At 35.5% G+C, this 27,194-nt stretch overlaps 1 protein-coding gene across 2 annotated transcripts in view; it reads left to right on the top strand.

Annotated features, from left to right (window-relative positions):
- The window catches only part of IntS8 (integrator complex subunit 8), an 81,784-nt gene that overhangs the window by 19,103 nt on the left and 35,487 nt on the right, over positions 1–27,194 (top strand). Inside the window, exons 6-10 of one of the 2 annotated variants that reach the window (XM_089104849.1) lie at positions 6,794–7,039; positions 12,413–12,646; positions 17,846–18,079; positions 24,248–24,434; positions 25,812–26,096. In XM_089104849.1, the coding sequence (XP_088960975.1) occupies positions 6,794–7,039; positions 12,413–12,646; positions 17,846–18,079; positions 24,248–24,434; positions 25,812–26,096 (1,186 nt within the window). The remainder of the gene's footprint in view (positions 1–6,793; positions 7,040–12,412; positions 12,647–17,845; positions 18,080–24,247; positions 24,435–25,811; positions 26,097–27,194) is intronic. The other variant, XM_089104850.1, reaches the window with a different exon arrangement.

The following is a 27,194-nucleotide window of genomic DNA, read 5'->3' on the forward strand; positions in this document are numbered from 1 at the left end:
TAAAATGGAGCAGCCAAAGGAAAATTAAGACAAATGAAAGAAATGAAGAAACAATTAATGGATTCTGGACTTTTCTAACTATATTCAAAAATACTTGCAGAATATAAGGTGTAGAATTGAATAGCTGGTAAAGAACATTAATTAAGGGGGGACTGGGGACAATAGTAATCAAAACTCTAAAAAAGGAATTTTGATAACACATATAAAGTTCATTAAGTTTACTGTTACACATCAAACAATAAAAGCCTGAAGAAACATGTCTGATTGCCCAAAAATAGGGAAAACACCCCCAAAAAGGCAAGCGATCTTTTTGAAAATCACACCACTAGATTCAGTGTTTTAAAGAACCCTAATGGGGAGTTTTCAAGCTCCTGTCTCCTAGAGCCGTCCTAGCCGAGTGGTTAGCGTGCTAGACTTGAAACTGTTTGCTCGAGAGGACAGTGATTTGATTCCTGGTATCGCTGGTTAGTTGGTTTGAACGGGGGTCAGTGGTGTGACTCTATATATATATATCTCTATCTATATATCTCATCTATATATCTCTATATATATATATATATATATATATATATATATATATATATATATATATATATATATATATATATATATATATATATATATATATATATATTGTGTGTGCTAGGAGGTCAGGGTCCGTCATTAGTAGGGGTCGAAGCAGGTAAAATGGGCTTCTTATAAGCTAAAGAGCCAGCTCTAAAGCTATTATATATGTATAAGCAAGGGTGTATGCGTGTTTGTAAACACAAATAAACTAAACTGATCAAGGTATAAACATAATAATATATGCTCAATAGTTGTGGAATCATTACAATGTACTTAGGTAAAAAATAGATCTGAAAAGTAAAAAAAAAAAAATACATCGGTGATACAATGATAATAAGCGTATGGTGGCCGATCGCCCAAGCTGACCGACCGTAACTAGCAAATTGAACAGATAAAGGTAACGGCAGGCTATCATAGGCAGCGAAATCGCGCTGCCTAAGTAAAGAACGATGTTGGCACAATGTTTTTTTTTTTTTTTTCATACCTGGGCACTTCGTATCGAAGGAGTTGTCGTAGAAACTTCGAAAAGGGCTCATTCGATTGGAAATTGCAGTGGCTAGTGCCCTTTTTAATAGTCGAAAGTGATTGTAGGGCAACTAGCCCCCCCCCACTCCCATAATTCCCCCAAACACATCCAATCAAAATTTTGAGATAGCCATTTTGTTCAGCGTAGTTGATTTCTAGACAGAAAATATGTTTTGAGGAGGACACGCATATAAGAACGATGTTGGCACAATGTATTATTTATTATTTTTTTTCCTTTAGAGCAGGGCACTTCGTAATGAAGAAGTTGTCGTAGAAACTTTGAAAAGGACTCATTCAATCGGAAATTGGAGTGGCTTGTGCCCCTTATAATAGTCGAAAGTTATTGGAAGGCGACTAACACCCCTTCCACGCCCACCATTTCCCGAAACACATCCAATCAAAATGTTGAGATAGCCATTTTGTTCAGTGTAGTTGATTTCCAGATAGAAATTAGGTCTTTGAGGATGACCCCCCCCCCCCCACAGCCCTCAGGGCAAGGGTTGTAAGTTATGCCCTGGGGGCATATAAGGTTTTTATAGAACGCGTTGTCGTAGAAACTTCAAAAAGGGCTCATTCGAGCCCTTTTAGTTATGCCCTGGGGGCATATAAGGTGTTTATTGAAAGCGTTGTCGTGGAAACTTCAAAAGGGCTCATTTGATTGGAAATTGAAAGAGCTAGTGCCTTTTTTAATAGTTGAAAGTTCGGGAAATTATGTTTTAGAGGATACCACCCTCACAACCCTTAGGGTAAGGGTTGTAATTTATGCCCTGGGGTTATATAAGATGTTTATAGAACGCGTTGTCGTAGAAACTCAAAAAGGGCTCATTCGATTGGAAATCGAAAAGCCTAGTTCCCTTTTTAATAGTCGAAAGTTATTGGAAGGCTTGAAGATCGATATGGGTATAATGTATGATTTTTTTTTTTGTTTGTTTTTTTTTTGTTTTTTGTTTTTTTAGACCAGGGCACTTCGTATGGACGGATATGTCGTAGAAACTTCGAAAAAAGCTCGTTCGATTGAGAAATTGAAAGGGCTAATGTCCTTTTTAATAGTCGAAAATGGTTGGAGGGCAACTAATCCCCCTCCCACGCCCACCCACCCAATTGCCAATATATTTAAAAACTAAATGTTCCCATAAGATTAAATAAATATGCACTGTGCAAATGTTAATTACCAACAAGGCATTTCAGCAGTATCACAAGAACGACAGAGGGTATCATGTTCAAACTGTTGGGACTTCTTCTGCTATTAAAATTTAACCAAATCAAAATACCGTAAGTTTATCCAAGCTATCAAAGAATAGTAAAGTAAAGAAAAGTAAGCAGATTTTTTTGCGAATGGTATCAAGTTTTCCATTTCAGGTCAACTAGAGGGGGTATGAAACAAAATTAAACGCTACTATTTGTGTTCAGATTTTAAAAGGGTGTATGTTGTTAAAAATTGCTGAAAATTTTTCTCCTGCATACAAATAGCAGAACAAACTATAATGTCTTAAAAAACGAAAAGATTTAAAGTATTATTTTCTTCTTCCCTAAAAACACTATGTCAATATAAAACGAACAGAAATTAATTTAAAAAAAAACTTTTTCCACAAAATAAGTTTTTCAAAGAAAAAAAAAGAACTCCATTAAACAAAAAATGAGCAAAAATAAAATCAAATAATCTACAAAGCGTGAAACTACCGCAAATCAGCATCGATAAATAAATGAAACTCAAAACGAACAGAAGTTACAATAAATAACCGAGTGAAACTCAAAACTAGCAGAAATTAACATAAGTTGTGCTCAAAACCCCTATGCATTCCCATGGCCAGAACCTAATTTGCACTTTACTGAAAAAAAATACAAGTGAATGTGCATTGTCAGTTTAATATACATATACTGATGTTTAGTAATCAAAATGTTAATATTATTTGATTTATTAAAGTTATAAAAGCAAGAACATTTATATTTTAAGCTGACAGAGGAATGTGACATATAGCCGGAAAAGCTGGCCGTTTTGCTAAGATATATAAAATAAAGTGTTTATGTGTTTGTGCTTCTGTGTTGACAATCAAAAAAGTAAACTTGAGAAAGAAAGATTTTAGAGAATTATATTAGAATCCTGAAAATGGACATATATTCTAAAGATCAGGGGGGGGGGGGGGAAGCAGCAAATTTGACTGAATGGTGTTATGTTAATGTCTGCAATAGCCGAAGGCCCGAGCTTCCAATCATAATGAACGAAGCGTCATGAGGGAAGTGACAGAAAGGGAGAACCATTGCAAGGGCATGTTTGAGGTCCGGGGTACTGACAGTAGCGATTGGAGGGAGGCGAAAAATAGCATGTGAAGGAGGATTTATCAAATGCCTCAGTTATTTCTTGTGAGCTGGTTACAAAATCTCTGAATGTCGTTAAGTTGGGTTAATAAAACTCTGGAAAGTGTATACTGGCCAAATTAGCTTTAGCATCAAAATAATGTACTTTTACATTTATTTTAAATGCAGGATTCCTTACTTTCGAATTTAACCTACAAAAGTCAGGCTTAGATCACCTATTTGTTCAGTTTGTCATCCACCGGGACTTGATCAAAAACCTTAGTATAAGGACTCATCTTACTACAATGTATTTATGATTTTGAGCAAATATTGGAAGATGACAATCAGCGACATCATACGAAAAATTATCAACTACTGATGCATAAAAGAATTTTGAATTGGGGAATGTTAAGGTACTTTTTTTTTTATGTATTTACTTAAATAATGTTTTTGTAAAATGTTTGCTCGTGCGCAAAAGTTAAAACCTTCTATATAAGTTAAGATATCACTTTTTCTGATTATTGTTTTTTCTTTTGGGCGAAAACATTTATAATACGGAAACGATTTAATTGCTTAGAAATATATAGTGAAGAAGCCCGGTGTATCCTCCTCCCTTTACAATTCCTCCCTGGAAAATTCTCCCCCCATTTAAAATGGAGTAGCCAAAGGAAAATTAAGGCAAATGAAAGAAATGAAGAAACAATTAATGGATTCTGGACTTTTCTAACTATATTCAAAAATACTTGCAGAATATAAGGTGTAGAATTGAATAGCTGGTAAAGAACATTAATTAAGGGGGGACTGGGGACAATAGTAATCAAAACTCTAAAAAAGGAATTTTGATAACACATATAAAGTTCATTAAGTTTACTGTTACACATCAAACAATAAAATCCTGAAGAAACATGTCTGATTGCCCAAAAATAGGGAAAACACCCCCAAAAAGGCAAGCGATCTTTTTGAAAATCACACCACTAGATTCAGTGTTTTAAAGAACCCTAATGGGGAGTTTTCAAGCTCCTGTCTCCTAGAGCCGTCCTAGCCGAGTGGTTAGCGCGCTAGACTTGAAACTGTTTGCTCGAGAGGACAGTGATTTGATTCCTGGTATCGCTGGTTAGTTGGTTTGAACGGGGGTCAGTGGTGTGACTCTGTAAGCTCATCCAGAGTCTACCAGCTCAAAATTAGTACCTGGAGAAATCTGCGGAAGATAAACAGGAAGGGTGTGCGAAAGCACATGATGGCTGGCTCAAAAACCTTCCACAAACTTAACCTTCCACAAATCTTAGAACAAACTTCCACAAGAGCAGGGTTCAGAACAATCAGACATCAATGCTGCAGCATGAAGACCTTCCCAAAAAATTAAATGCTGAGTGTATAATTGAAGCCAGCTTGAAGCTTACGTTGTGGGTCGTCTTGGAAGACATTCCCATTACAAAAATGGACATGATAAAGCACATGATGGCTGGCCCCCATTGCACTTCCTGGCTAAAAGGCTATTAAACGAAGATCAGCACCGCCAGTAGGGATAGTTAAAGCCCAGTGCCGTATTCTTTAACTTTTTTTATCTACAAAAATTTAGAACTTTTCTTAGATAGCCAATTAATTTAAAAGTATCAACAAATTTACATTGAGCATACCAGTTGCGGAGGGATTGAGGCTGCACGGTTGTATTATCGTTCCTGAAGAGTCCCGTAGTTCATACAAGTAAAGGTACTTCAGACGGGAAAACTTTCTGATATACGCCTACTGGACGATACCCAGTACTTTTTTGTGAACTGAGCTTGAAGACTTTTAGAAAACTGTCTTTACTGAAACTATTGCTGGCTTATTCGAAAAAGGAGCTCTGTCAATTTTGAATTTGATTGTTTCTGTCTAAGGGTTTGACTTCTTCTTATTCAAATTAAATTAGAAACAAAAGGTCCCTTAAAGGTACTTCAAACGGGAAAACCTTCTGATATACGCCTAGTCGACGCGTTCTCGATTACAAGAGGTAAACTTTTATCACGTAGTATAGTTGTCAGTAGGGGCGTCACGAATAAAAAGGAGGGGAGATGCCTCTTCACCAGTGTTTTCAGTGAGTTGAACAACAAATCTTAGTCGGCAAAACAGTGGCGCGAAGTGCCATTATTTTACCGCCTCATTTTTTTATTTTTTTTATTCAGGGGCTAATAGAAATATGTGACCTAAAATCGATTAAATAAGATCAGTATCTTGCTAGTCGTTAAAGTACCAAAAATGAATTAATTCTTATAACAGTGTCACCAAATTAGTCTGTGAAAGCAACCAGCCGGTTGGTAAGACCCATTGCCCCCCCCCCCCCAAAAAAAAAAAATATGTTGGCTATTGACGCCTCTGATCGATACCAGACCATGTCCACGGGAATTAATTACTCATACTTCTTAGTCCCAGCCTGTTATAACCGTGCACTTAAATCATGCGGCAACTTTTCTATAGTTGCCATTAATTTCATATTTTCAAATTATTTTCTTTAATCTTTATCTTGCTCTGCTACGATAACTCAACCCCAAAAACTCAATCTTCGCTCGATCTGGAATGACCTTCCTGATCAAATTATCCCTAAAATTTTCTCTGTTGTCTTCTTCAAAAGAAGATTCAATAGACATCTAAAACCCTCGATAAAAGACTAGCGGGAAATCAGATATTTAATTATACCTGGTACCGCAAATTTAAGAATGAAAAAAAGATTAAAATAATTAATAATTACCACGTGCTCGAGAGTTCTGTTTATTCCCTTGAGCACTTTCCCCTTCCCCCATCTTTATAAGTCGCCTGCGTCAATTCGAAAGATGTCATTTGACATTTTGAAAACCTTCGATTTATTATTCATATTCTTTATTGATTGGTCACATAAGTTTCCTTTTATCTTATATAGTTCTCTAGATGTTTCTGAGTCTTTAATATATATATATATATTTTTCAAGTAGGCTATATCGTCTCTCTCACTCCACATAAATAGACGGGAAAAGGGGCTTATGGTGTTAAGTGATTGCAGTAGGATAATTTAACTCTTTACATAATGCAATAATATATATAAAAAAAGAAAAGTCTGGGACGGATTTGAATCATAAGTCCAGATTTATATCCAACGTATTTCCTGCCTTGTTTCTTAGGAAAATAAATTTTTAGCGAATTTTGTCCTCGCACACGTTTTGAGGGGTCTGTTGGGGTAACATTCCCTCCCCCCTCTTATTCTTGATATTTTTTGCCGGTTATTGCTATTTCTCGCATATAAAAAGCTCTGTTTGCCCATGTGTAGTTTGGATAAACACCAGCTTGTTTCAATACATCTGCCCCCCCCCTAAAGTCTTATGCCTACTTCCTTAAGATTATGTTGCTGCTACTTGCTTAGCTTATTTTTCAGTTTTTAATACTTTTTTTTGTCCAGGATACCTTAGAAATTCTACGAGAGGATAATAAGGCTCGCCAAATTCCTATTTTTATGCGCGACTTACTAGAATACGACATGGTAGGAGCAGCATCTAGTGGAACCTTATTTGACGCTGGGGCTCTAATTGCAAATGTGCGTCTTCTCAACGTTGTGCGACGAGTCATAGAGGGCATGCCGATGCTCGAAAACCTCAAAAGCCTCGTTATAGATGGAATTAGTGACGGGGCAAGAGTGTTACTTAAGGTAATTTTTTCCATGATTTTTGGTGCTAGATCTCACGGTGCAACTGATATGCCGTTAGATGTGTTATTTGGCTATAAATATTAATACTTTGTTTTTATTGGTGTCAGAAGATTTTTATGGAATTCTTTCAAGCAAGCTGTTTCTTGTCAAAGTATGATGTTGGAAAAAGCTGTTTTTCAGCCAGATCGAAGAATTGCATGGAAAAGAATAATTTAGTACTTTGAGGACTTTGAGTATTTAGTACTTTGAAGAAACACTGAAATAGGAAACTTTCTTATAATGTTTCTGAAGTAGAAATATCTCTTAACCGAATGATGTATGGCTGTTATTATGATGTTATTGAACCTGAAGTATTTATTTGTTAATAAATGAAATGCTCGGAAAATCGGGCCAGAAATTAAAAGGCTAAATAGAAAGAATACAAAGCATGGAGTAAAATAGTTGGGAAATTACAGGGCTAGTCCAGACACTTGAACTAACATTTCTTCTTTTTTTAATCTCTTTTTCTTTAGTTTTGGAAAATAAATATTATGACTGTTGTTTGCCAAGATGTGGATTTAAAGTCTTCTTTGCATTAAGAAATTCACAAGGCTGCATAAAGAAACTGTAATAAGTACAGAATGAATAGAATTTAAAAAAGAATTAAATAAAATTAATGACACCAGATAAAGCCAGTCCCAGCTAATTAAAACACTAATGCTCCTTAAATCTCCGAAGCTTTTCCATTTTGTTAGTGTAGTTCATCTTGCTACGAATTTGAAATTTCTCATGTCGTTTCATCTTAGCAAATTGACTGACGTTAAAATTTACAGACATGGCATATTGTCGGATTGTTAGTAATGATGTGAGCAATCATAAAAATAAAGCTTCCTGGAGGAATTTTGGTGATATAAGAAAGACCGTATTGATTCAAAATTCTATTTTTCACGACTGCGGTTGTGCTTCACTTCCCAAGCTATGCGCTAGATTAGTCCTTATACTATTGCATACTCGTCACAGTATTAAGTCGGCTGACACTATACACCAGGGAACACTCCTCCTTCATTGAACCACCTTTACTGCAAAAGCTTCTCCATCTCCCTCGGATATTGGCATAGACTTTGAGTTCGTTTTATAATATTGTTCAAGTTTAATCTTGGATGTCAGGTCTGCAGCAGTCGTGCTATTTAGTATGTTCTTTAGTTACTAGATGTGCTTGTGCTTATTCCTTGCTTGTGCATGGGCTATTATTATTTGCTTATGCTTGCTTATTTTGTAGGTGCTTGGGTCTAAATAAATTGATTATCTGAACATCTTGCTTCCAATTTCTGCGTGGTGTCAGAATAGATGGAGTCATGCCACCATCAGTAAACTGGGAGACGGGAAATCTTGAAGTCGAATGGACAAAGTTTGAAGAGCATGAAAGACTGGTGCTTATCGGCCCACTAGCTGAAAAAACAAAACAAAAAAACAGAAAATACAGTGTGCTTACATCCTAATATGGATTGATGAAAAGGATAGAGACATATTAGACCCTATAATTTCCAGAAAACGAGAAGGACAAAGTAGAGGCATGTCTGAAAAAATTAAGAGGCCATTGTGCACCGAAAAAGAACAAAGTTTTTGCAAGATATATATTCCAAAACAGAAATCAGTAACAGGGAGAGACATTAGATAGTTATATTACAGATCTAAAACTATTAGCAAAACCATGTGAATACATAGAAAGTGAAGAAATGATCAGAGACAAAATTGTGTGTGGTATTTTGAACTCCATAACACATGAAAAACTCCTTGCTGAAAGAGATTCCTTAACACTAGAAAAGACTGTAAATATGTGTAAGATATATGAAACAACCCAACTGAAAAACATTTGAAGAAAAATCTGACGAAAACCAAATACAAATTAAAAAAGAAATAAATGCAATCACAGGAAGAAATTTCAAAACTAGCGAAGCCAGCTCATCAGGGCACCGATTCTATAAACAAAGGATATGAACAGCAACTGCTTCAACTGTGGATAAAAATTTGCAAAAGGTCTTATGAATATATGCTCAGCAAAAGGTCAAACATGCGCAAAGTGCAAAAAGTTCAATCATTTTGCCAAAGTTTGTCGTAGAAAACGATGAATGCAATTACCGCAGCAGAAATTCCCACGAGCAATGAAGAAAACTTATTATATGAAATAACCAAAGAAGAAAACAGAGATGAAATTTTTGCTTCACTATTACTAAATGCACAGATAAGCCTTGGATTTAAAATTGATACAGGAATGCAAGTTAACATCATTCCCGCCATGCCTTGCTAAAAATGAATCCAGTGCCACAGATTCAACCAACTACACAAAACCTCACAAGTTACAATGGATCATGAATCCCAACCATTGGTAGCTACTCCCTATTGTGTAAATACAAGTCGGAAGTCCAAATGCACAAATTTTATGTAATAGAAAATAATTCCGTACCCATTCTAGGGTTGTGGACCTTGAAAGAAATGAAACTAATCAAAATGATTTTGAACATAGAAAAAAAAACAGAGTTGAAAAGCTACTAAACAAATACCAAGATTTATTCAATGGGATTGGACAAATGGAAGGTACCTGTGAAATACTCCTTAAAGATGGGGCTATACCAACAGTACACCCTGAAAGAAAAATCCCAATTGCTGTGAGAAATAAACTAAAAGAAGAACTAGAATGATTAGAACAGCATGATACAGAAGGTTGATCAACCAACAGAGTGGGTAAGTTCAATGGTAGCGGTTGAAAATGGACGATATAGATGGAAAAGTTATCCTCTTGGCCTCATATCCTCTCAGGATGAGTTTCAGAAAAAAATGAAAGAGATTTTGGATGGTCTAGGAGGAGTAAAAAATTTAGTAAACGACATCCTGATTTACGTCATTACACCTGAAGATCACTGTAAGAGACTAGAACTAATATTAGAAAGAGCTGTACAAAAAAGAATACGTTTTAATAAAAACAAATGTGAATTTGCTGTTAATTCTGTGTGCTATTTTGGTCACATAATCAGCTACACTGAAATACAACCGGACCCCCAAAAAATAAGAGCTATTACTGAAATGCCATCACCCTAAACCAAAGAAGAATTACAAACCCTGCTCGGAATGCAAAACTTCCTTTCAAGATATATACCCAATCTTGCCACAAAAAATCGCCCTTTGAGAGACCTGCTAAAAGATGAAATATTCGTTTGGGAGCAACACCATGAAACAAGCTTGAAAGAAATTAAACAGACAATCATATAAAACCTTACGTACTTCAATAAAACCAGTGATGTAATCCAGTTGGAAGTCGACGCCTCTAAACATGGACTAGGGGCAAAAATCTCGTATGGTGGAAATTTATTTGGGTATGCTTCGAAGTCTCTAAACAAATCAGAACAAAATTTTTCACAACTCGAGAAAGAACTGTTTGCAATAATGTTTGGAGTCAAATATTTTTACCATTACATCTATGGCCCGAGGATAGATGTCCTCATCGATCTCAGAACCCTTGAAAATATTCTAACGAAGCCTCTACACAAGGCACCTCCAAGAATCTAACGCCTGATGATGTGCATTCAGCCATATGATCTAAGAATCCATTATAGACCGGGCAAAGACATTCCCATTGCTGATACCCTGTCAAGACTACATCTACCAGATACGAACCAAAAACTACACGAAGATATAGAAGTATATGTGCTCTCAATTATTCAAACCATCTCAGCAACACCAGAAAGACTACAAAAAATCAAATATGAAACCTCAATAGATCCTAAACTCCAACAGCTAAAAGCAACCATCTCTGAAACATGGCCACTAGAAAGGAAACAATGCCATACATCAATCTTTCCATTTTGAAATGTTAAAAATTAACTTTCGACCAATGAAGGAATTATTTTAAAAGATGAACGAATTATTATCCTTGAAAAAATCAAACAAGACACCCTGTATAAACTTTATTTGTCCCACTTTGGTTTAGATCATTTTTTGGCCTGAAATGAATAAAGGCATAGAAACATTGGTACAAAACTGTAAAGTTTGCTCAAAAATGACGATCGCAATCAAAAAGCGCTTATGATTTGCTCTGAAATCCCATCACTACTTTGGGAACACCTAGCATATGACTTGTTTCAATGGGAAGGACATGAATTCATCGTGACTGTAGATTACTATAGCAGATGTTTTGAGGTAGATAGATTACATTCCACGACATCTGTGGCCATAATCACTAAGCTCAAAGGACAATTCGCAAGACATGGAATCCCCTCAGTACTAACCACCGACGATGGTCCTCAATTCAGTGCCTCCGACTTTAAAATTTTTACAGAGCAGTGGGCAATCCAGCACAAAACCTCAAGCCCATATTATCCCAAATCCAATGGACTTGTCGAAAAATGTGTACAAACCTGCAAACGGATTATGAAAAAAACAAAACTAGGAAAACAAGACCCTTACATTTGAACATTGGAATATAGAAATGCTCCCATTGATTGGTTTGCTGCACCTGCAGAATTATTAATGAGCCGGCAATTACGGTCAATACTCTCTGTAAACTCTAATTAGTTACAAATGAAAATCATCAACCATACATATTTTGAACAAAAACGAGCAATTGAACAAGACCGACGAAAATCGTATTACGATCGTACAGCAAAACCCCTACCTCAATTACACATAGTTGCAGAAGTAAGCAATCAAAAGACTCCTGATGCTAGGTGGACTAAGGGGAAAGTGGTTGATGTTAGCCATTCACCTAGATCATATCTTGTAGAGAATGAAAACGGTTCAGTTATCCGACGTAACAGAATCAGTGTCTAGAAACGTGTGGAACATTCCCATAGATCAAATACAGACGAGATAAGTGATGAAGCAGATAGTACAACTACAGATGATGGTGCTGAAGAAAAAGGTGTCCCAACAGCTTCCACCCCCACCACTACAAATATGAGAACTCGCTCGGGACGATCAGTTATCAAACCCCAAAGACTTGATTTGTAAAACCAAAACAGATCTATAAATTTTCCAAAAGGAAGAAGATGCAGCAGTTGTGCAATGTAGCATGTTATTTAGTTACTAGATGAGCTTGTGCTTATTCCTTGTTTATGCATGCGCTATTATTATTTGCTTATGCTTGCTTATTTTGTAGGTGCTTGGGTCTAAGTAAATCTCTAGATAAGCTATTAGTTGAACTGTGCGCTGGAGCTACGTCAACAAACTTCTCTTCATTATTATTATTTATGCTCAATGATGATGACATTCCAGTAAAGATCAAAATTGTACTTTGTATTAACTATTCATATTATTCAGACCCAGCAGCGGTGAGGATTTTTGTTCACGATTAAACTAGATGTATTTTACTGGCCTTAACTAACCTAGCCTTGTTTTCAGCATTTTGAAGATGCTTCAGTGGCTTTCCAACAGCCAGAAAAGCTCCGTGTTCGATCTTTTCTGCATAGAATTTGTAGTGGCTCAGGAGTAACCTCCAAAGCTTTGCAAAGAGCATTGATGGATTCCAAATTAAATACTATGTACAGCTCTGAAGAACTAACAGAAATTACTGGAGGACGTTTTTCACCCTCTGACCCCCCGGTGGAAGCTGAGTACCCTGACGTAGCAACTGAGGTAATTAATATAACCCTAGATGGTTTTGTCGTGTGATCATGTTAAATCATAAGATAATATAGAGATTCAAAGTGCCAAAGTCTATTTAGACTAGTGGTATCTTCTTGATTAGCCCTAATTAATAACAATTGTCCTTTACTTTATTGTTCAATTCATGCTTTAAAAATGCTTAAGGGATAAACGTTACGCTGGGTTATGGCTGTTTTTGCTTGGTATGAAGCAATAGTATAAAGGAATGGCTTCGATCAAGTTGTGCAGCTACAATAGAAAAAAAAAATAGTCCTTTCCACTTCGGAATTTTGTTTTTCTATTATATTATCTTTCTTTATAATCATTCCCTTTTTTTCTTTATTACGACAATGATATTCTAATGAACAGTTACCGACAAAAAAAGGAGACATAACTTTTGACTCACTTCGTTTCGTAATTTTTTTTTTTTTTTTTTTTTTTTAAATCGAATAAAGTTTTGGTCAAAGAGATGTATAAAACGTTTATTTTTAAAAATTTGTCTGCTGCGAGTCAAGATTCAATAGATTTGCATTTCAGAGTCCAAAATAAGAAAAAAACCTAACAAAAAAGACAAATAAAGCAGCAACAGGAAAAATAAACCATAACTTAAGAAGAATTTAAAATAATTGGCTTCAAAATCATAAGACGTTTCAAAGCAAGATTCATATAAGACTGGCTAACGAATACATTAGCACCTAACAATACCGAGCAAATCATTCGTTGAACAAATTAGCAATAGTTCATGGTTTTGGCTACAAACTTTAAACCAAAAAATCCAGGAAGGATAGTGGGTTATTCTGTTTAAATTACCATCTTAGAATTTGACGAGCTTTGGGCTTTTCTGTTTCTTCTTAGACGAATTTATTCTCCATTTTTGAAATATTAGTTAAAAAAAAAACTTTCCACAAAATAAGTTTTTGAAAGAAAAGTAAAGAACTCCATTAAACCAAAAATGAGCAAAAATAAAATCCAATAATCTACCACACGTGAAACTACCACAAGTCAGCCACAAACTACGACAAAAAAATTTAATGTTTTTACTTTTATAACTTTAATAAATCAAATAATATTAACATTTTGATTACTAAATATCAGTATATGTATACTAAACTGACAATGCACATTCATTTGTATTTTTTTCAGTAAAGTACAAATACCTCAAAAGCCTCGTTAAACCTTATTTTACCCCAGGGTATAACTTACAACCCTTGCCCTGAGGGCTGTGGGGGGGGTCATCCTCAAAGACCTAATTTTCAGAACTTCCAACTACGTTGAACAAAATGGCTATCTCAAAATTTGGATTAGATGTGCTCGGGGAAAAGGTGGGCGAGAGAGGGGCGGTTAGTTGCCCTCCAATCACATTCGAATATTAAAAACGGCTCTAACCCTTTGAATTTCCAATCGAATGAGTATATTTGAAGTTTCTACGACAACTTCCTATAAAAACCTTTTATGCCCCCAGAGCATTACTTACAACCCTTGCCCTGAGGGCTGTGGGGGAGTGTCCTCCTCAAAAACATAATCTCTATTCACTTTTGACTATTGAAAAGAGGACAAACCATTCTGATTTTCAATTGAATGAACCCTTTTTCAAGTTTCTATGAACAATTCTTCGATACGAAGTGCCCTGCTCTAAAGGAAAAAATTAATGAATAATAGATTGTGTAAACATCGCTCTTATATGCCCAAAGTGCATAACTTAAAACCCTTGTCCTGAGGGTTGTGAGGGAGTGTCCTCCTCAAAAACATATTTTCTATCTGGAAATCAACTACGCTGAACAAAATGCCTATCTCAAAATTTGATTGGATGTGTTTGGGGAAATGGTGGGCGTGGAAGGGGTCGTTAGTTCCCTTCCAATAACTTTCGAATATTAAAAACGGCACTAGCACTTTGAATTTCCAATCGAATGAGCCTTTTTTGAAGTTTCTACGACAACGCCTTCTATAAAACCTTAGATACCCCCAGGGCATAACTTAAAACCCTTGCCGTGAGGGCTGTGGGGGAGTGTCCTCCTCAAAAACGTAATTTCTATTACGTTTTATGATTACGTACAAAACTTAATCAACTACGCTGAACAAAATGGCTATTTTAAAATTTTGATAGGATGTGTTTGGGGAAATGGTGGGCGTGGAAGGGGTGTTAGTTGCCTTCCAATCACTTTGGACTATTAAAAAGGGCACTAGCCATTTTAATTTCCAATCGAATGAGCCCTTTTTGAAGTTTCTACGACAACGCGTTCTATAAAAACCAACGCTTTCTATAAAACCTTATATGCCCCCAGGGAATAACTTACAACCCTTGCCCTGAGGGCTGTAGGGGGGTTGTCATCCTCAAAGACCTAATTTCCAGAACTTTCACCTACGTTGAACAAAATGACTATCTCAAAATTTTGATTGGATGTGTTTGGGGAAAAGGTGGGTGTGAGAGGGGTGTTAGTTGCCCTCCAATCACTTTCGACTATTAAAAAGGGCACTAGCCCTTTGAATTTTCCAATCGAATGAGACTTTAAAAGTTTCTATGACAACACTTTCTATAAAAACCTTATATGCCCCCAGGGAAGAACTTAAAACCCTTGCCCTGAGGGCTATGGGGGAGTGTCCTCCTCAAAAACATAATTTCCATCTGGATATCTTCTACGCTGAACAAAATGGCTATCTCAAAATTTTGATTGGATGTGTTTCGGGAAATGGTGGGCGTGGAAGGGGTGTTAGTTGCCTTCAAATCACTTTTGATTATTACAAAGGGCACAAGCCACTCCAATTTCCAATTGAATTAGCCCTTTTCGAAGTTTCTACGACAACTTCTTCGATACGAAGTGCCCTGGTCTAAAAGAAAAAATAATAAATAATACATTGTGTCAACATCGTTCTTATATGCCCACAGGACATAAATTAAAACCCTGGATGTGGAAGGGGTGTTAGTTGCCTTCCAATCAGTTTCGACTGTTAAAAACAGCACTAGCCATTCCAATTTCCAATCGAATGAGCCCGTTTCGAAGTTTTTACGACAACTCCTTCGATACGAAGTGCCCTGGTATGGAAAAAAAATAATAATACATTTTGCCAACATCGTCCTTTACTTAGGCAGCGTGATTGCGCTGCCTATGATTGGTTGAGGGATAGCTCTAGTCTCCTTGATGATGTTTTCCTAGGCTTTTGAAATGGTCCAGAAACTTCTTGCGGACACTGTCTCCTTGAGGTAGCGAAGAAAGCAAATATTGAATGGGGTATTACTACTACTACTAACAGCTCACTGCTGCACCAAACCGACTGAGGCCAACACAAGTACGCACGCTCCTCCTTCTTACCATTCTGTTCAAAGCCCCCTTTTCCCACCCTCATAAGAAGTTACCATTTTCCTTAAATCTTTCCTTACGACGTCCTCCCATCCCATTCGGGGACAACCCGGTTTTTCGTTTGGCCCTTGACGGTTGGCCTGTAAGGACATCTTTAGCAATCTGTCATCCTTCATGTGCAGAACATGTCCTAGCCATCTCGTCATTTCTCATTATAGCCGTAGAAAGCGGAATTGAACCACTTTTTTTATATAGCTTACTATTTGAGATACAGTCAGTCATTCGGGTACCTAAAACAATCCGTTAGCAATTACTCTGGAAAACATCTAGCATCTCCTCTTCTATTATTCGGAATACCCATGCTTCAGAACCATACTTGACCACTGTCATTACTTTACCTCACAATAGTCTAATCTTGGTTCGCAGACTTATCCTCCTTTTCTTCCAAACTTTTTTCAATTATGGAAAAAAATTCTGGACCTAAGGTCTGAGAATTCTTGAGTTGTAATTGAGGTCTCTCGGTGGGTCCGTCTTTTGTGTCTCCCTGTTTTTCAAGGTTAATATATCCTTATTCCTACAATGTTACCAAGTTTCTTCTTGCACCCCTAGAAAATTTTGACCGTATAAATAGGTATATTCAATTTTGAAACCTGTTTATTAAAAAAAATCATTCCAATTCATTTCTCATTGTCTACGTTTTATTTAGGAATAATTTTAACTTTTATTAGCTAAAGAGGAATAGGCAAACTTTTCTTGTTTTATTAAGGGACGAATCCTTCCCTGCCCAACAAAGTTAGGGATGATAAAAAATTGTTACAGTAGTAAGTTCTTACAATTCCTTGATTTGATTGGATAGTAAAGAAATCATTCTTTAATAAAACAAGAAAAGTTTGCCTATTTGTTTTTATTTAACTAAACTTAACATAATTCCCTTCCCTGCCCAACAAAGTTAGGAATGATAAAAAATTGTTACAGTAGTAAGTTCTTATAATTCCTTGATTTGGTTGGATTGTAAAGAAATCATTCTTTAATAAAACAAGAAAAGTTTGCCTATTTGTTTTTATTTAACTAAACTTAACATAATTCCCTGATAAAATGTAAAAAGTAAAGAATGAAGTGGAATGAGGCTTTCTTAATAAAACCCGCCTTTAATTGATCAAGAATTTCAGAAGTGGGTGTTTTCAGGTTGGATCGTCTGGCTCTTGGTTTGTGTTCTAAGGTAAAAAAAAAAGAGGATTAGAGGAGGTATGTTTCAAAGTCATGTTTCAGTTTCTTAGGGATGATAGTCAATGGGTAATCTCTTGTAGAGGTAATTTATCACACTTGGAGAAAGAAAGCGATATTTGCGAAGAGTTAGAATGAAGATTGGCCATTATAGTTTTCCAATGAGAGGGGACTAGGAGCAAAAATTTTATGGGAAAGTTCAAAGGGTTAAGGGAATATAGAAATGAACTTTTTGGAGCTGGTGAGGGGGACGAGCTATGGATGCAAAAATTATCTGGGAACGGGTGTTTTATTGGTATTAGGAATTTGGAGTGTTTTATTCGTATGGGTATAGGTGTTTCTTTTTTTTGTGATCGTTTTGTTTAATTGTTTCACTTAATTGGTTTTGTATTTTGAATTCTTTTCCATTCCCTTTTGTCCTTTTTTGTGGCTACGGATCTGTGGTTTTTTTTTTTTTTTTTTTTTTCAAATATACTATACTGTAGCATAATTAGACACATATTGTGGATTTCCTGGGTTCTTTGGCTCAAAGTTTGTAGCCATTTTAATTGAGACAAAGTTTCGCACCTTTTGCCGCTTTTTTTAGTATTTTAGACCGTCATGCATTTCTGTATTTTATGAATTGGTTTATCTCATTTTAAGTTTTGTAAATAAAAATATGTCTTTTTAGCCAGGAAAAGCTGAAGCTTTACAGCGGCTAATATCCTCATATGATCTTGTAGTGATAAGAGAACTTATATCTACCATTGGAAGGTTGGGTCAAGGCAAACAAGTCTGGGCTTTTAGTATGCGTTGGGAGATACCGATACCTTTTCAGTCAACTATTATGGGTCTGCCCAAAGGATTTCTCCAAGATTTTGCATACATCTGCCTTGCCAAATCACGAGAATTGACAAACCAAGAGGTAAACATTTCTATTCCCCTTTTTTTACCTGTAATTATAAATAAGTGTCTCTTGACTTTTTTCTAACTTTTTAGTTTGGATTGTCCAAATGTTTCCAAGAGCCTTTACTTGTGGTATAGCCAGAAACCAGAGATTTCCCCTCCCCCTAGTGAAACACGAGAAGTGTTTTGAATACACACGTTAATTATGTTTATAGATATACTACTACTACTAACAACTCATCGCAGTACCAACCCTCTTGAGGCCAAAAGAGCTACGCACGATCCTAATCCATCACAATCTATTCAAAGCCTCCCTCTTTACACCATCCCAGGAAGTTCCCATTTTCTTTAAATCTTTCTTTATGACATCTTCCCACCATAGACGAGGACGACCTGCTTTCCGTTTAGCCATAGACGGTTGGCCGAAAAGGACAACATTTCTATAATGAAATCCCCCTAAGTGAGCTAACCCCCTCCCAAATGATGGGAAAGTTTCCCACCCGATCAAGCCGTTCTCGAAAGCTATGCAATATGTAGATCTAGCCTCTGAAGATTGATCAGGGCAAACAAGTTAGGATGTTTTGCATGAGTTGGGAGATGCCAAAATCTCTTCTGTCAACTATTATACATTTACTTAAAGGGTTTCTTCAATATTTTTCACATCACACTTGTTATTTGTTATAGTATTTATATATGGCATAAGTTGTCGAATATTATTTCAATTTGGGTAAATAAAATAATAATTTATATAATGAGGAAAAGTGGAAATGATCTAAAATGGAATTTTTTATACGCCTGAGACCGACAAAGCTGCATACGCTCCTCATCCACCCCACTTCAATTCAGAGCTTCGATTTTTGTTGGGGGGGGGGGACTTTTTAACGCCTTAAAACTCAATTATGTGGAATTGTTCTACTTGTTATGACTCTGGCAATTTTTGTTGGAGGAGGGGGGGGGGTCAAACCCTGTACTCCCCCCCTCCCAGAGATACGGCCTTGTCTCCTCTTGGGAAGCTCTAATTTTCTTTAAATGCATCCTTTTGACATATTCCTGCTCCATTCGTAGACGACCTGCATCACGTTTGGCCCCAGGTGGATAATTCAAAAGCATAATCTTTGACAATCTGTAAAAGCTATAGAAAATCAATTAACGGATGGAGTTGTAACTTCCTAAAATGCTTCCAAGGAAGACTATAAATCTCTTTTTTAAGACTATAAAGTTCTTTTGGAGCCTCTTCTTCATTCGTCAATTGTCGTTGTTTCTGATGCTACTGCTGTTTAAGTCTGCTAGTAATGTTGAGCTATGTGAGGAGGACACATTTTTGAGTATTCCCTCCGCATCCCAGCTTCTGTAAAACTTTTTTGGGAGGGTACTTCCCACCTTATTGTATCACTTTCGTAATCTGAAGTCGGTTTTGCTTATAATTGATTTTTTTTTTACAACTTTCCAAAAAATAAGTTTTCTAAAGAAAAGTAAAGTTCATATGAAACTTGAGATAAGAAGAAATACAAACCTACCATAACTGAAATACAAAACAACCAGAAATTGCTATTAAAGAATCAATGAAACCAAAGGAACAGAAATTAAATAAACAATCACAGAAAAAAAACAGGTAACTAATATAACTGAATAAATAAATCTCAAAACGAGTAAAGCTAATATTGAATATGCAAATCAAGCTTAAAACGAACAAAACATTTTGCTATTGAGGCATAAATGAAACCCAAAACGAACAGAAATTAAATAAACAATCATAAGAAACAAACAAACACTAGTTCCTAATATAAATGAGTAAATAAATCTTAAAACGAGTGAAACTTAAATTGAATATCTAAATCTAACTTGAAACAAAAAAAAATCTACAAAGAAGAGTTTGGGTTTTGCCTCCTTCTTTCACTGTGAAATTCTAAAACCTACTGCGTCATTGGCGCTTTACTGAACACTATAGAGTCTTGAACAGTCTTGAAAAGTACAAATAAAATCAAACTGATTGTTTGATATATAATGCTATTAATTTTTGAAAGATCATCAGTTCAAGATTTATTTCACTGTAATTTTATTTTCATTTTCAATGCTGCAATAACTGGAAAAAAAAATATTTGTAATATAATTCGTTTTCAGTGAAGCACCAATGACGTTCTAGGCTTTAGACTTTTACAGTTGGGGAAGGGGGGAATCCAAAATCTTGTTTGTTGTGAAGCTATATTTGTTTTCAACAGTCTTGGAAATAACTAATAAAATTAAATTAAATATCTGATATATAATGATATTATTTGTTGAAAGCTCATGAGTTTAAAATTTAATTATACAGTAATTTTTATGTTTATTTTCAATGTTGTAATAAGTACAAAAAAAATATATTTGTAAAATAATTCGCTTTCAGCAAAGCGCCAATGATGCAGTAGGTTTTAGACTTTTAAAGTGAAACAAGGAGGCTAAACCCAAACTCTTCTTTGTAGAGATTTTTGTTCGTTTCAAGCTGGATTGGCATATTCAATCTAAGTTTCACTCGTTTTAAGACTCATTTACTCATTTAGATTAGTAGCTATTGTTTGTTTGTTTGCTATGATTGTTTATTTAATTTCTGTTCGTTTCGGGTTTTATTAATTCCTCAATAGCAAAATGTTTATGTTCGTTTTAAGCTTAATTTGCATATTCAACATAAGCTCTACTAGTTTTGAGATTTATTTTTTCAGTTATATTAGTACCTGTTCTATTTTTTTTTTTTTTTTATATTATTGCTATTTATTTAATTTCAGTTCGTTTTTGGTTTCATTTATTCTTCAATAGTAATTTCTGGTTGTTTTGAGTTGTAGTTATTGTAGGTTTCTATTTCTTCTTATCTTAAGTTTCATTTGGCCTTTACTTTTCCTTAGAAGACTTCTTTTTGGAATTTTTTTTTAATTAGTTTATGCTCGTTTTCGATTTCAAAAGTTTCAAGTTTTTAAAAATTTTCAGTTTCAAAATATTTTTTTTTATTCCAAAATAAATTAACAGTTTTGCTAAGAACTGATAAATTAAACTGAATATTGGATATATAATTATATTAATTGCTGAAAGCTCACCAGCTCAAAATTGTGTTTTACCCACACTGGATTTAAAGCTTTGACGCATCTAGGCTCGAGCGTGTTTGTCGCTCCGTTTTTGCCAGATTTTCGGGGAAATCTCGAAAACTTCGGGAGTAGTGAAAGCCGCAGAGCCTAGTCGGCCTATTGGTAAATCCTGGTCTGGTTTCACTACAATTTTCATTTTATTTTCAATGTTGTAATAAGAACAAAAGAAAATATTTGTAATATAATTTCTTTTAGTAAAGAGTCAAATACGCAGTAGGCCTTATATTTTACCGTTAGAGAAACAGGCAGTAACTATACTATTGTTTGTAGTGAAGACACCATTCAGTAGAAGTGCATAACCCCTACTCCGTGAAAACAACCGCGGTCTAACAACCAATTTTAATCCAATTCTCATTTGTGTTTGAATTCTGTTCTCCCAATTATTATAATAAAAAAAGGTAAGCTAATTTTGCAGAACTTTGTGGCCCCTGAAGTAAGAGAATGATAATTCTAAGTAAGAGGATTGGCTATTTAAGTAAGAGGATAGTACTTTTACCGTTTGGGAAACGGGCATTATCCATGCTCTTGTTTGTAGTGAAGACACCATTTATTAGAAGTATATAACCCGTACTCCCTGAAGACGACCGCCGTCTAACAACCAATCCTTTATCCAATTCTCACTGGTCTTTGAATTCTGTTCTCCCAATTACTATTATCAGAAAAAAAAAAGTTAACTGATTTTGCAGAACTTTGTAGCCACTGAAGTAAGAGAATGATAATTCTAAGTAAGAGAATTGGTTATTTAAGTAACAAGATGGTACTTTTACCGTTTGGGAAACGGGCAGTAGTCATGCTCTTGTTTGTAGTGAAGTCACCATTCATTAGAAGTAAATAACTCCAATTCTTTCGGAAGAATTGGGAAAAAAAACTTTTGGAAAGCTTTTTTTATTAATTTTTGTTCGTTTTTTTGTATTTCAAAAAGTTTCAAGTTTAAAAAAAAAACTCATTATTTCAAAATAAGATTTTTTTTCAACATCAAACTTTCATCAAAGTATCAAAACTAGTATCAAAGTAACAACATCAAAGTATAAAAACTAGTATCAAAGTAACAACATCAAAGTATCAAAGTAAAGAAAGGATCAAAGATAACAAGGTATCAAAGTAACAATAAGCAACTTGCACAAGTTACAGCCTTTGCACCGTAAATCGAAGTTGCCACGTAAATAATTAAATCCAAGTATCAAAGTAAACAAAGTTTCAAAGTAACAATAATTAAGTTCCGTGACTCAGAGTCATTTCCCCTGGGCTGGGGGGGGTCAACCCCGGAAGCATAGTTATTTGGACTTTGATCTATTTTGAGCAAAATGGCTATTTCAAAATTTTGATCGGGTGGCCTATGAGAAAGGGAGGTGTGGGCTAGTTGGCCATTGTTCATTTTGAATCTTAAAAAAGAGCTAGAACAGAAAAGGAAGAAAAAGACAGTCAGGTAAGTTGCTGTGGGGTCAAACGCCATCATATACTCACCAGCCTTGACATCAATCGAAGATAAGAAATGGATTCTCTGACTGTATAATATTTGGCGACAATTTTCTATTAATCAGGAGATTGTTTCAAATGATAGTATTCATTTTTACAGGGTCCAGCACTAAGAGTATGGCTAAGTCCGGGGAAAAAATTGAATTAACAATAAACAAAAATAAGATAGCAAATAAGGCATACACACAGCCAGAAGACGAAATTTCTCAGATGAAGTGCTGTTTCACCACTAAAGCAATAGATAAATTGTATTAAAACCAAATTTCGGCCCATTCTAACTCGCTTGAGCAATCAAGCAGCAGTCATATATGAAAAATAGAACAATTATAGCATTCAAAAATAGAGTGGTTCAATTTTTACCCCTTTACTACAACTAAGATTCGCATGTAGGAATTTATTTAAGGTGGAGGAGGGTATTGGCCCTTAGCTACCCCCTGGGTTTCTGTCTGCTACACCTTATTCTTTTAACAAAGAAAATCTTGCATAAAATGTTTTGGTATTGAACACCTGAGCTAAAAATTAGCCAAACTCATAATCATGGCCGTATCCAGTTTTTTTTTTGGGGGGGGGGGGGGTGTTCACAAAAGGATATTTTATCGGGAGGGGGGTACAAAAGAAAGACTTTAAAAACGCATCAAAATTTTGTTATATTCATTTTTGTTGCGTTTTTACGAGTTGAGCAAACATTTCGGGGGGAGGGGTGTCAACCCCCTACCTCCCCCCCCCCTGGATACAACCTTGCTCATAATTGTTAATTTTTCAAGATGATTTTAATCTCAGATATGTAATTAGACACCTTGTGCTTGGTAAGGTTCTTTTTTTTCTTTTTTTCTTTTTGTCCAGTTCTGTGCTAGGTACATTTTTCTGCTAATTCAATAATAAATGTCAAATTCTGTTATAACCTTATGCAATAAGAAGAAATGTGCACCACTGTTGGGCTTTGAGAATCAATCAACTTGGAATCAGTCTTAAATATAATGAAACAACAAAACAGTAAATCACCACCACCAAAAGACGCAACGAGGTATAGTTTAAAGCCCAATTTTATTGTTAGTACACGTGATGCGAAAAATTTACATCTTCTTGCTGTGAAAATTGATTGCTACTCGAATATTCATAGCCGTCAAATAAAGTTCTTTAAAATGAACTATGACCGTTAGAAAGATACTGAGATAGGAAAAAAAAAGGTTCTGAAAGATATTATTTTCTTATAACAAGAATGATAATTCTAAGTAAGAGAATTGATTATTTAAGTAAGAAGATGGTACTTTTACCGTTTGGGAAACGGGCAGTAGCCATGCTCTTGTTTGTAGTGAAGTCACCATTCATTAGAGGTAAATAACTCCAATTCTTTCGGGAAGAATTGGGAAAAAAAACTTTTGGAAAGTTTCTTTCATTAATTTTTGTTCGTTTTTTTATTTCAAAAAGTTTTGTTATTTGCTGTGTTCTTTAAAATGAACTATGACCGTTAGAAAGATACTGAGATAGGAAAAAAAAGGTTCTGAAAGATATTATTTTCTGATGATAAGTATGAAAAAGATATTTCTGACTTCGGTATTGACTCTTTTAAATGTTTATATCTATTTTTGATATTTTAGGAATATGTACAAGCCCAATCTTTTATATCAGCCATAGATGAAGAAGTTCGGCAATTACTAGTTCAGCAAAATCTCCCAGCTCCATCTACAGGTTTCCCAACAGCATCTAAGCTGCTTCTTATGCTTCAATGGGAATCGTATTTGATTGACTGCATTCGGGCATTAAAAGAATGGCCTCGCAGGAAAGGTAGTCGTAATATCGTTCTTCGATTCTGTTCCTAAATTATTACTTCAAATTTTTGGTTGTTTACATTAATCAAATGACCATCATTTCCATCTCTCTTTGTGAAAAATTAATATCTCTCTCCCTCTTTCTCCATCTTTCTCTTTCTTTCACCTTGTCCTGCTTTTAACTTGTATGCTTGTAAGAAAGCCTAGAAGCAATAATAAAAACTGTCCAATAAAAAACGTATAAACTATATATTTATTGAATCATTTCTATTCTTTAGCAAGAATTTAGCCTTCCTCAGTTATTTCTATCTGCAGTTTAAAGATTTTGGATAGTTAGAAAATGTTATATCTCAAATATTCCGGTCGTATACTCATTGAGGGCCCTCGTTGTCAATGCTTGTAATAAACTGATAATAAAATGCCAAAAATAAAAGAACAGTAAAAAGCTAAAGCTAGCATAACTAAAATTTGCTAAATTCAACAGAAACGTAAAAGTAAAAGTTATATTAATAGAAACTGGGGTAAAAGCGAATTTTCTGAACATGACATTTTCGTTTCAAGTCAAAAAATGTATAACTTTGCTGAAAAATGCTTAAGTGACAATATGATTGAAAAATCATTGGAAATATTGTTTTTACAAGTTTACAGGATAGTGAAGAACAAAGGAAGGATGACTTCAGCGTTTTTCACTGTTAGTTATTTCTAGTTGATTGATCAAGTATGGTTTTAAGTCGTTCAGTGTTTTTAGAGAGATTATTCTGACGTCAACAGCTTCATCACTTCTATTTAAATTACTAAGAAATTTGAAAAAACCTGTTTTGGATAAGAAATTTTTTTTGAATAGATTAAGAATCAAAAAGTCAACTGGAAAGTGTGTTAGATCATTTAGATAAGCAAGCTTAGTTTAGGGTCACAGGGCACAAATTTCAGACGTAAAAGGTAAGGTAAAGGATATGGCACTAGACCCTCTAAAGTCCAAACCGGCGGTGCTATTCTCCGTTTCAAGGCCCTTCAGCCAGGAAGCGCAATGGGAGGGGGGCAGTCACCCTATGCTTTCCAACACCTTGCTTTCCTGTTTACCTTCCCCAGATTTCTCCAGGTACCCATTTAGGACTGGGTCAACTCGAGCTGAGCTTTCATAGTCGCACCACTTGCCCCGGTACAAACCAAATGACTAGCCACACCGGGAATCGAACCCCCGCCCTTCGGACAAAGGATTCCAAATCTAGCGCGCCGACCATTCAGGTGGGACGGCTCAGACATAAGCACCTTTCGGATTGCTGCACCCCAATTGACATTGCAGTGAGGAGCAAGATTAGACGGATTTTAGGATTAAACCTTAATAAGAATAAGCCTTATTTTTTCATCTCTAACAAGCCTTGTTTTTCTTTAGAAGACGAACGACAGCTTATCAAAAACTGCAAATTTTGTCTCTCTACGTTAAATGCTGAATTTTCAAACATTCAAAATGTTTTGCCCAGATCTGAAGTCATTGAGCATCTGACAGCATTACTTCTTGCTTGTGGAGAATGGGATTTCTTAATTCCACTTACAAATGCCAGTAGATTTTTGGCAGCCTCTCTTGAATATCCTGCAACACTGGCTGCTGTAAGCTTAGAAATGACCAAGAATAGAGAGAGGCCTAATCGAATAATAGCCAATGCTTTGTGGGAATTAGGTAACATATTTTTTTTGTGTTTTTATTGTATTTTTACTGTGTTGTATTAAGTTTCATTTCTATTTTGTTTTTTAATTTGTTCGTCTGTGAGTTTTGTTCTTGATTGCCATTTCCTTTCTTTATATATTATTTAGCTTAACTGGTATGAGTTTCTCATGAATTCTAATGAAAAATAATTGTTAGAAATTATTTTTTCTAATACAATAACTGCTTTATTCTATTTAAAAATTAAGTCTGTTTTATTAAAATTCTTTTGTTTCACACAAGCCACAGGACTAGATAACATGTTTTTTGGGAAAGGCACATTTGTATTGCAGCATATATTTGCTCGCTATAGCCAGTCGATTTTGAGCAATTTCTAAAGTTTGATTTATTTTAATGTTATGTAAGTTTAGCTTAAACATTTCAAAATAATTCAGGAAAAAGAATTTGATCAACAATTGCACTCTTTGACTGAGTCAAGCTCAAAATTGAGCAGCTCTGCTCGTGTGTTGTTGGTTGAGCTGTAACACCAGTGTTTTAGCCTAAATCTTCGGGTAAAATTTTCAAAATCTACGTTACCATACTACTACTAACAACAACTCACCGCAGCACCAAGCCGCCTGAGGCCAACACAGCTACGCACGCTCCTCCTCCATCCCAATCTATTCAAAGCTTCCCTCTTTACATTCTCCCACGAAGTACTCATTTCCTTTAAATCTTTCTTTATAACGTCCTCCCACCCCAGACGAGGACGACCTACTTTCCGTTTAGCCCTAGACGGTTGGCCGAAAAGAACAATCTTCGGCAATCTGCCATCCTTCATCCGCACAACGTGCCCTAGCCACCTCAACCTTTCTTTCATTATAGCCCTAGAGAGCGGTATTGAACGACATTTTTCGTATAGCCTATTGGTTGAAATACGGTTGGTCAGCCCGAACAATCCTTAAGCAATTTCTCTGGAAAACATCTAGCAAATCTTCATCTGCTTTTCTGAGCGTCCATGCTTCAGAGCCATATTTGATTACTGTCATTACTGTAGCTTCCAATATTCTAATCTTGGTTTGCATACTTATCCTCCTGTTCTTCCAAACTTTTTTTTTAACTGTAAAAAAACAC

Source organism: Artemia sp. Qi Xiang Cuo, chromosome 19 (genome assembly GCF_049724085.1).
Source record: "Artemia sp. Qi Xiang Cuo chromosome 19, ASM4972408v1, whole genome shotgun sequence".
Lineage (NCBI taxonomy): Eukaryota > Metazoa > Arthropoda > Branchiopoda > Anostraca > Artemiidae > Artemia > Artemia sp. Qi Xiang Cuo.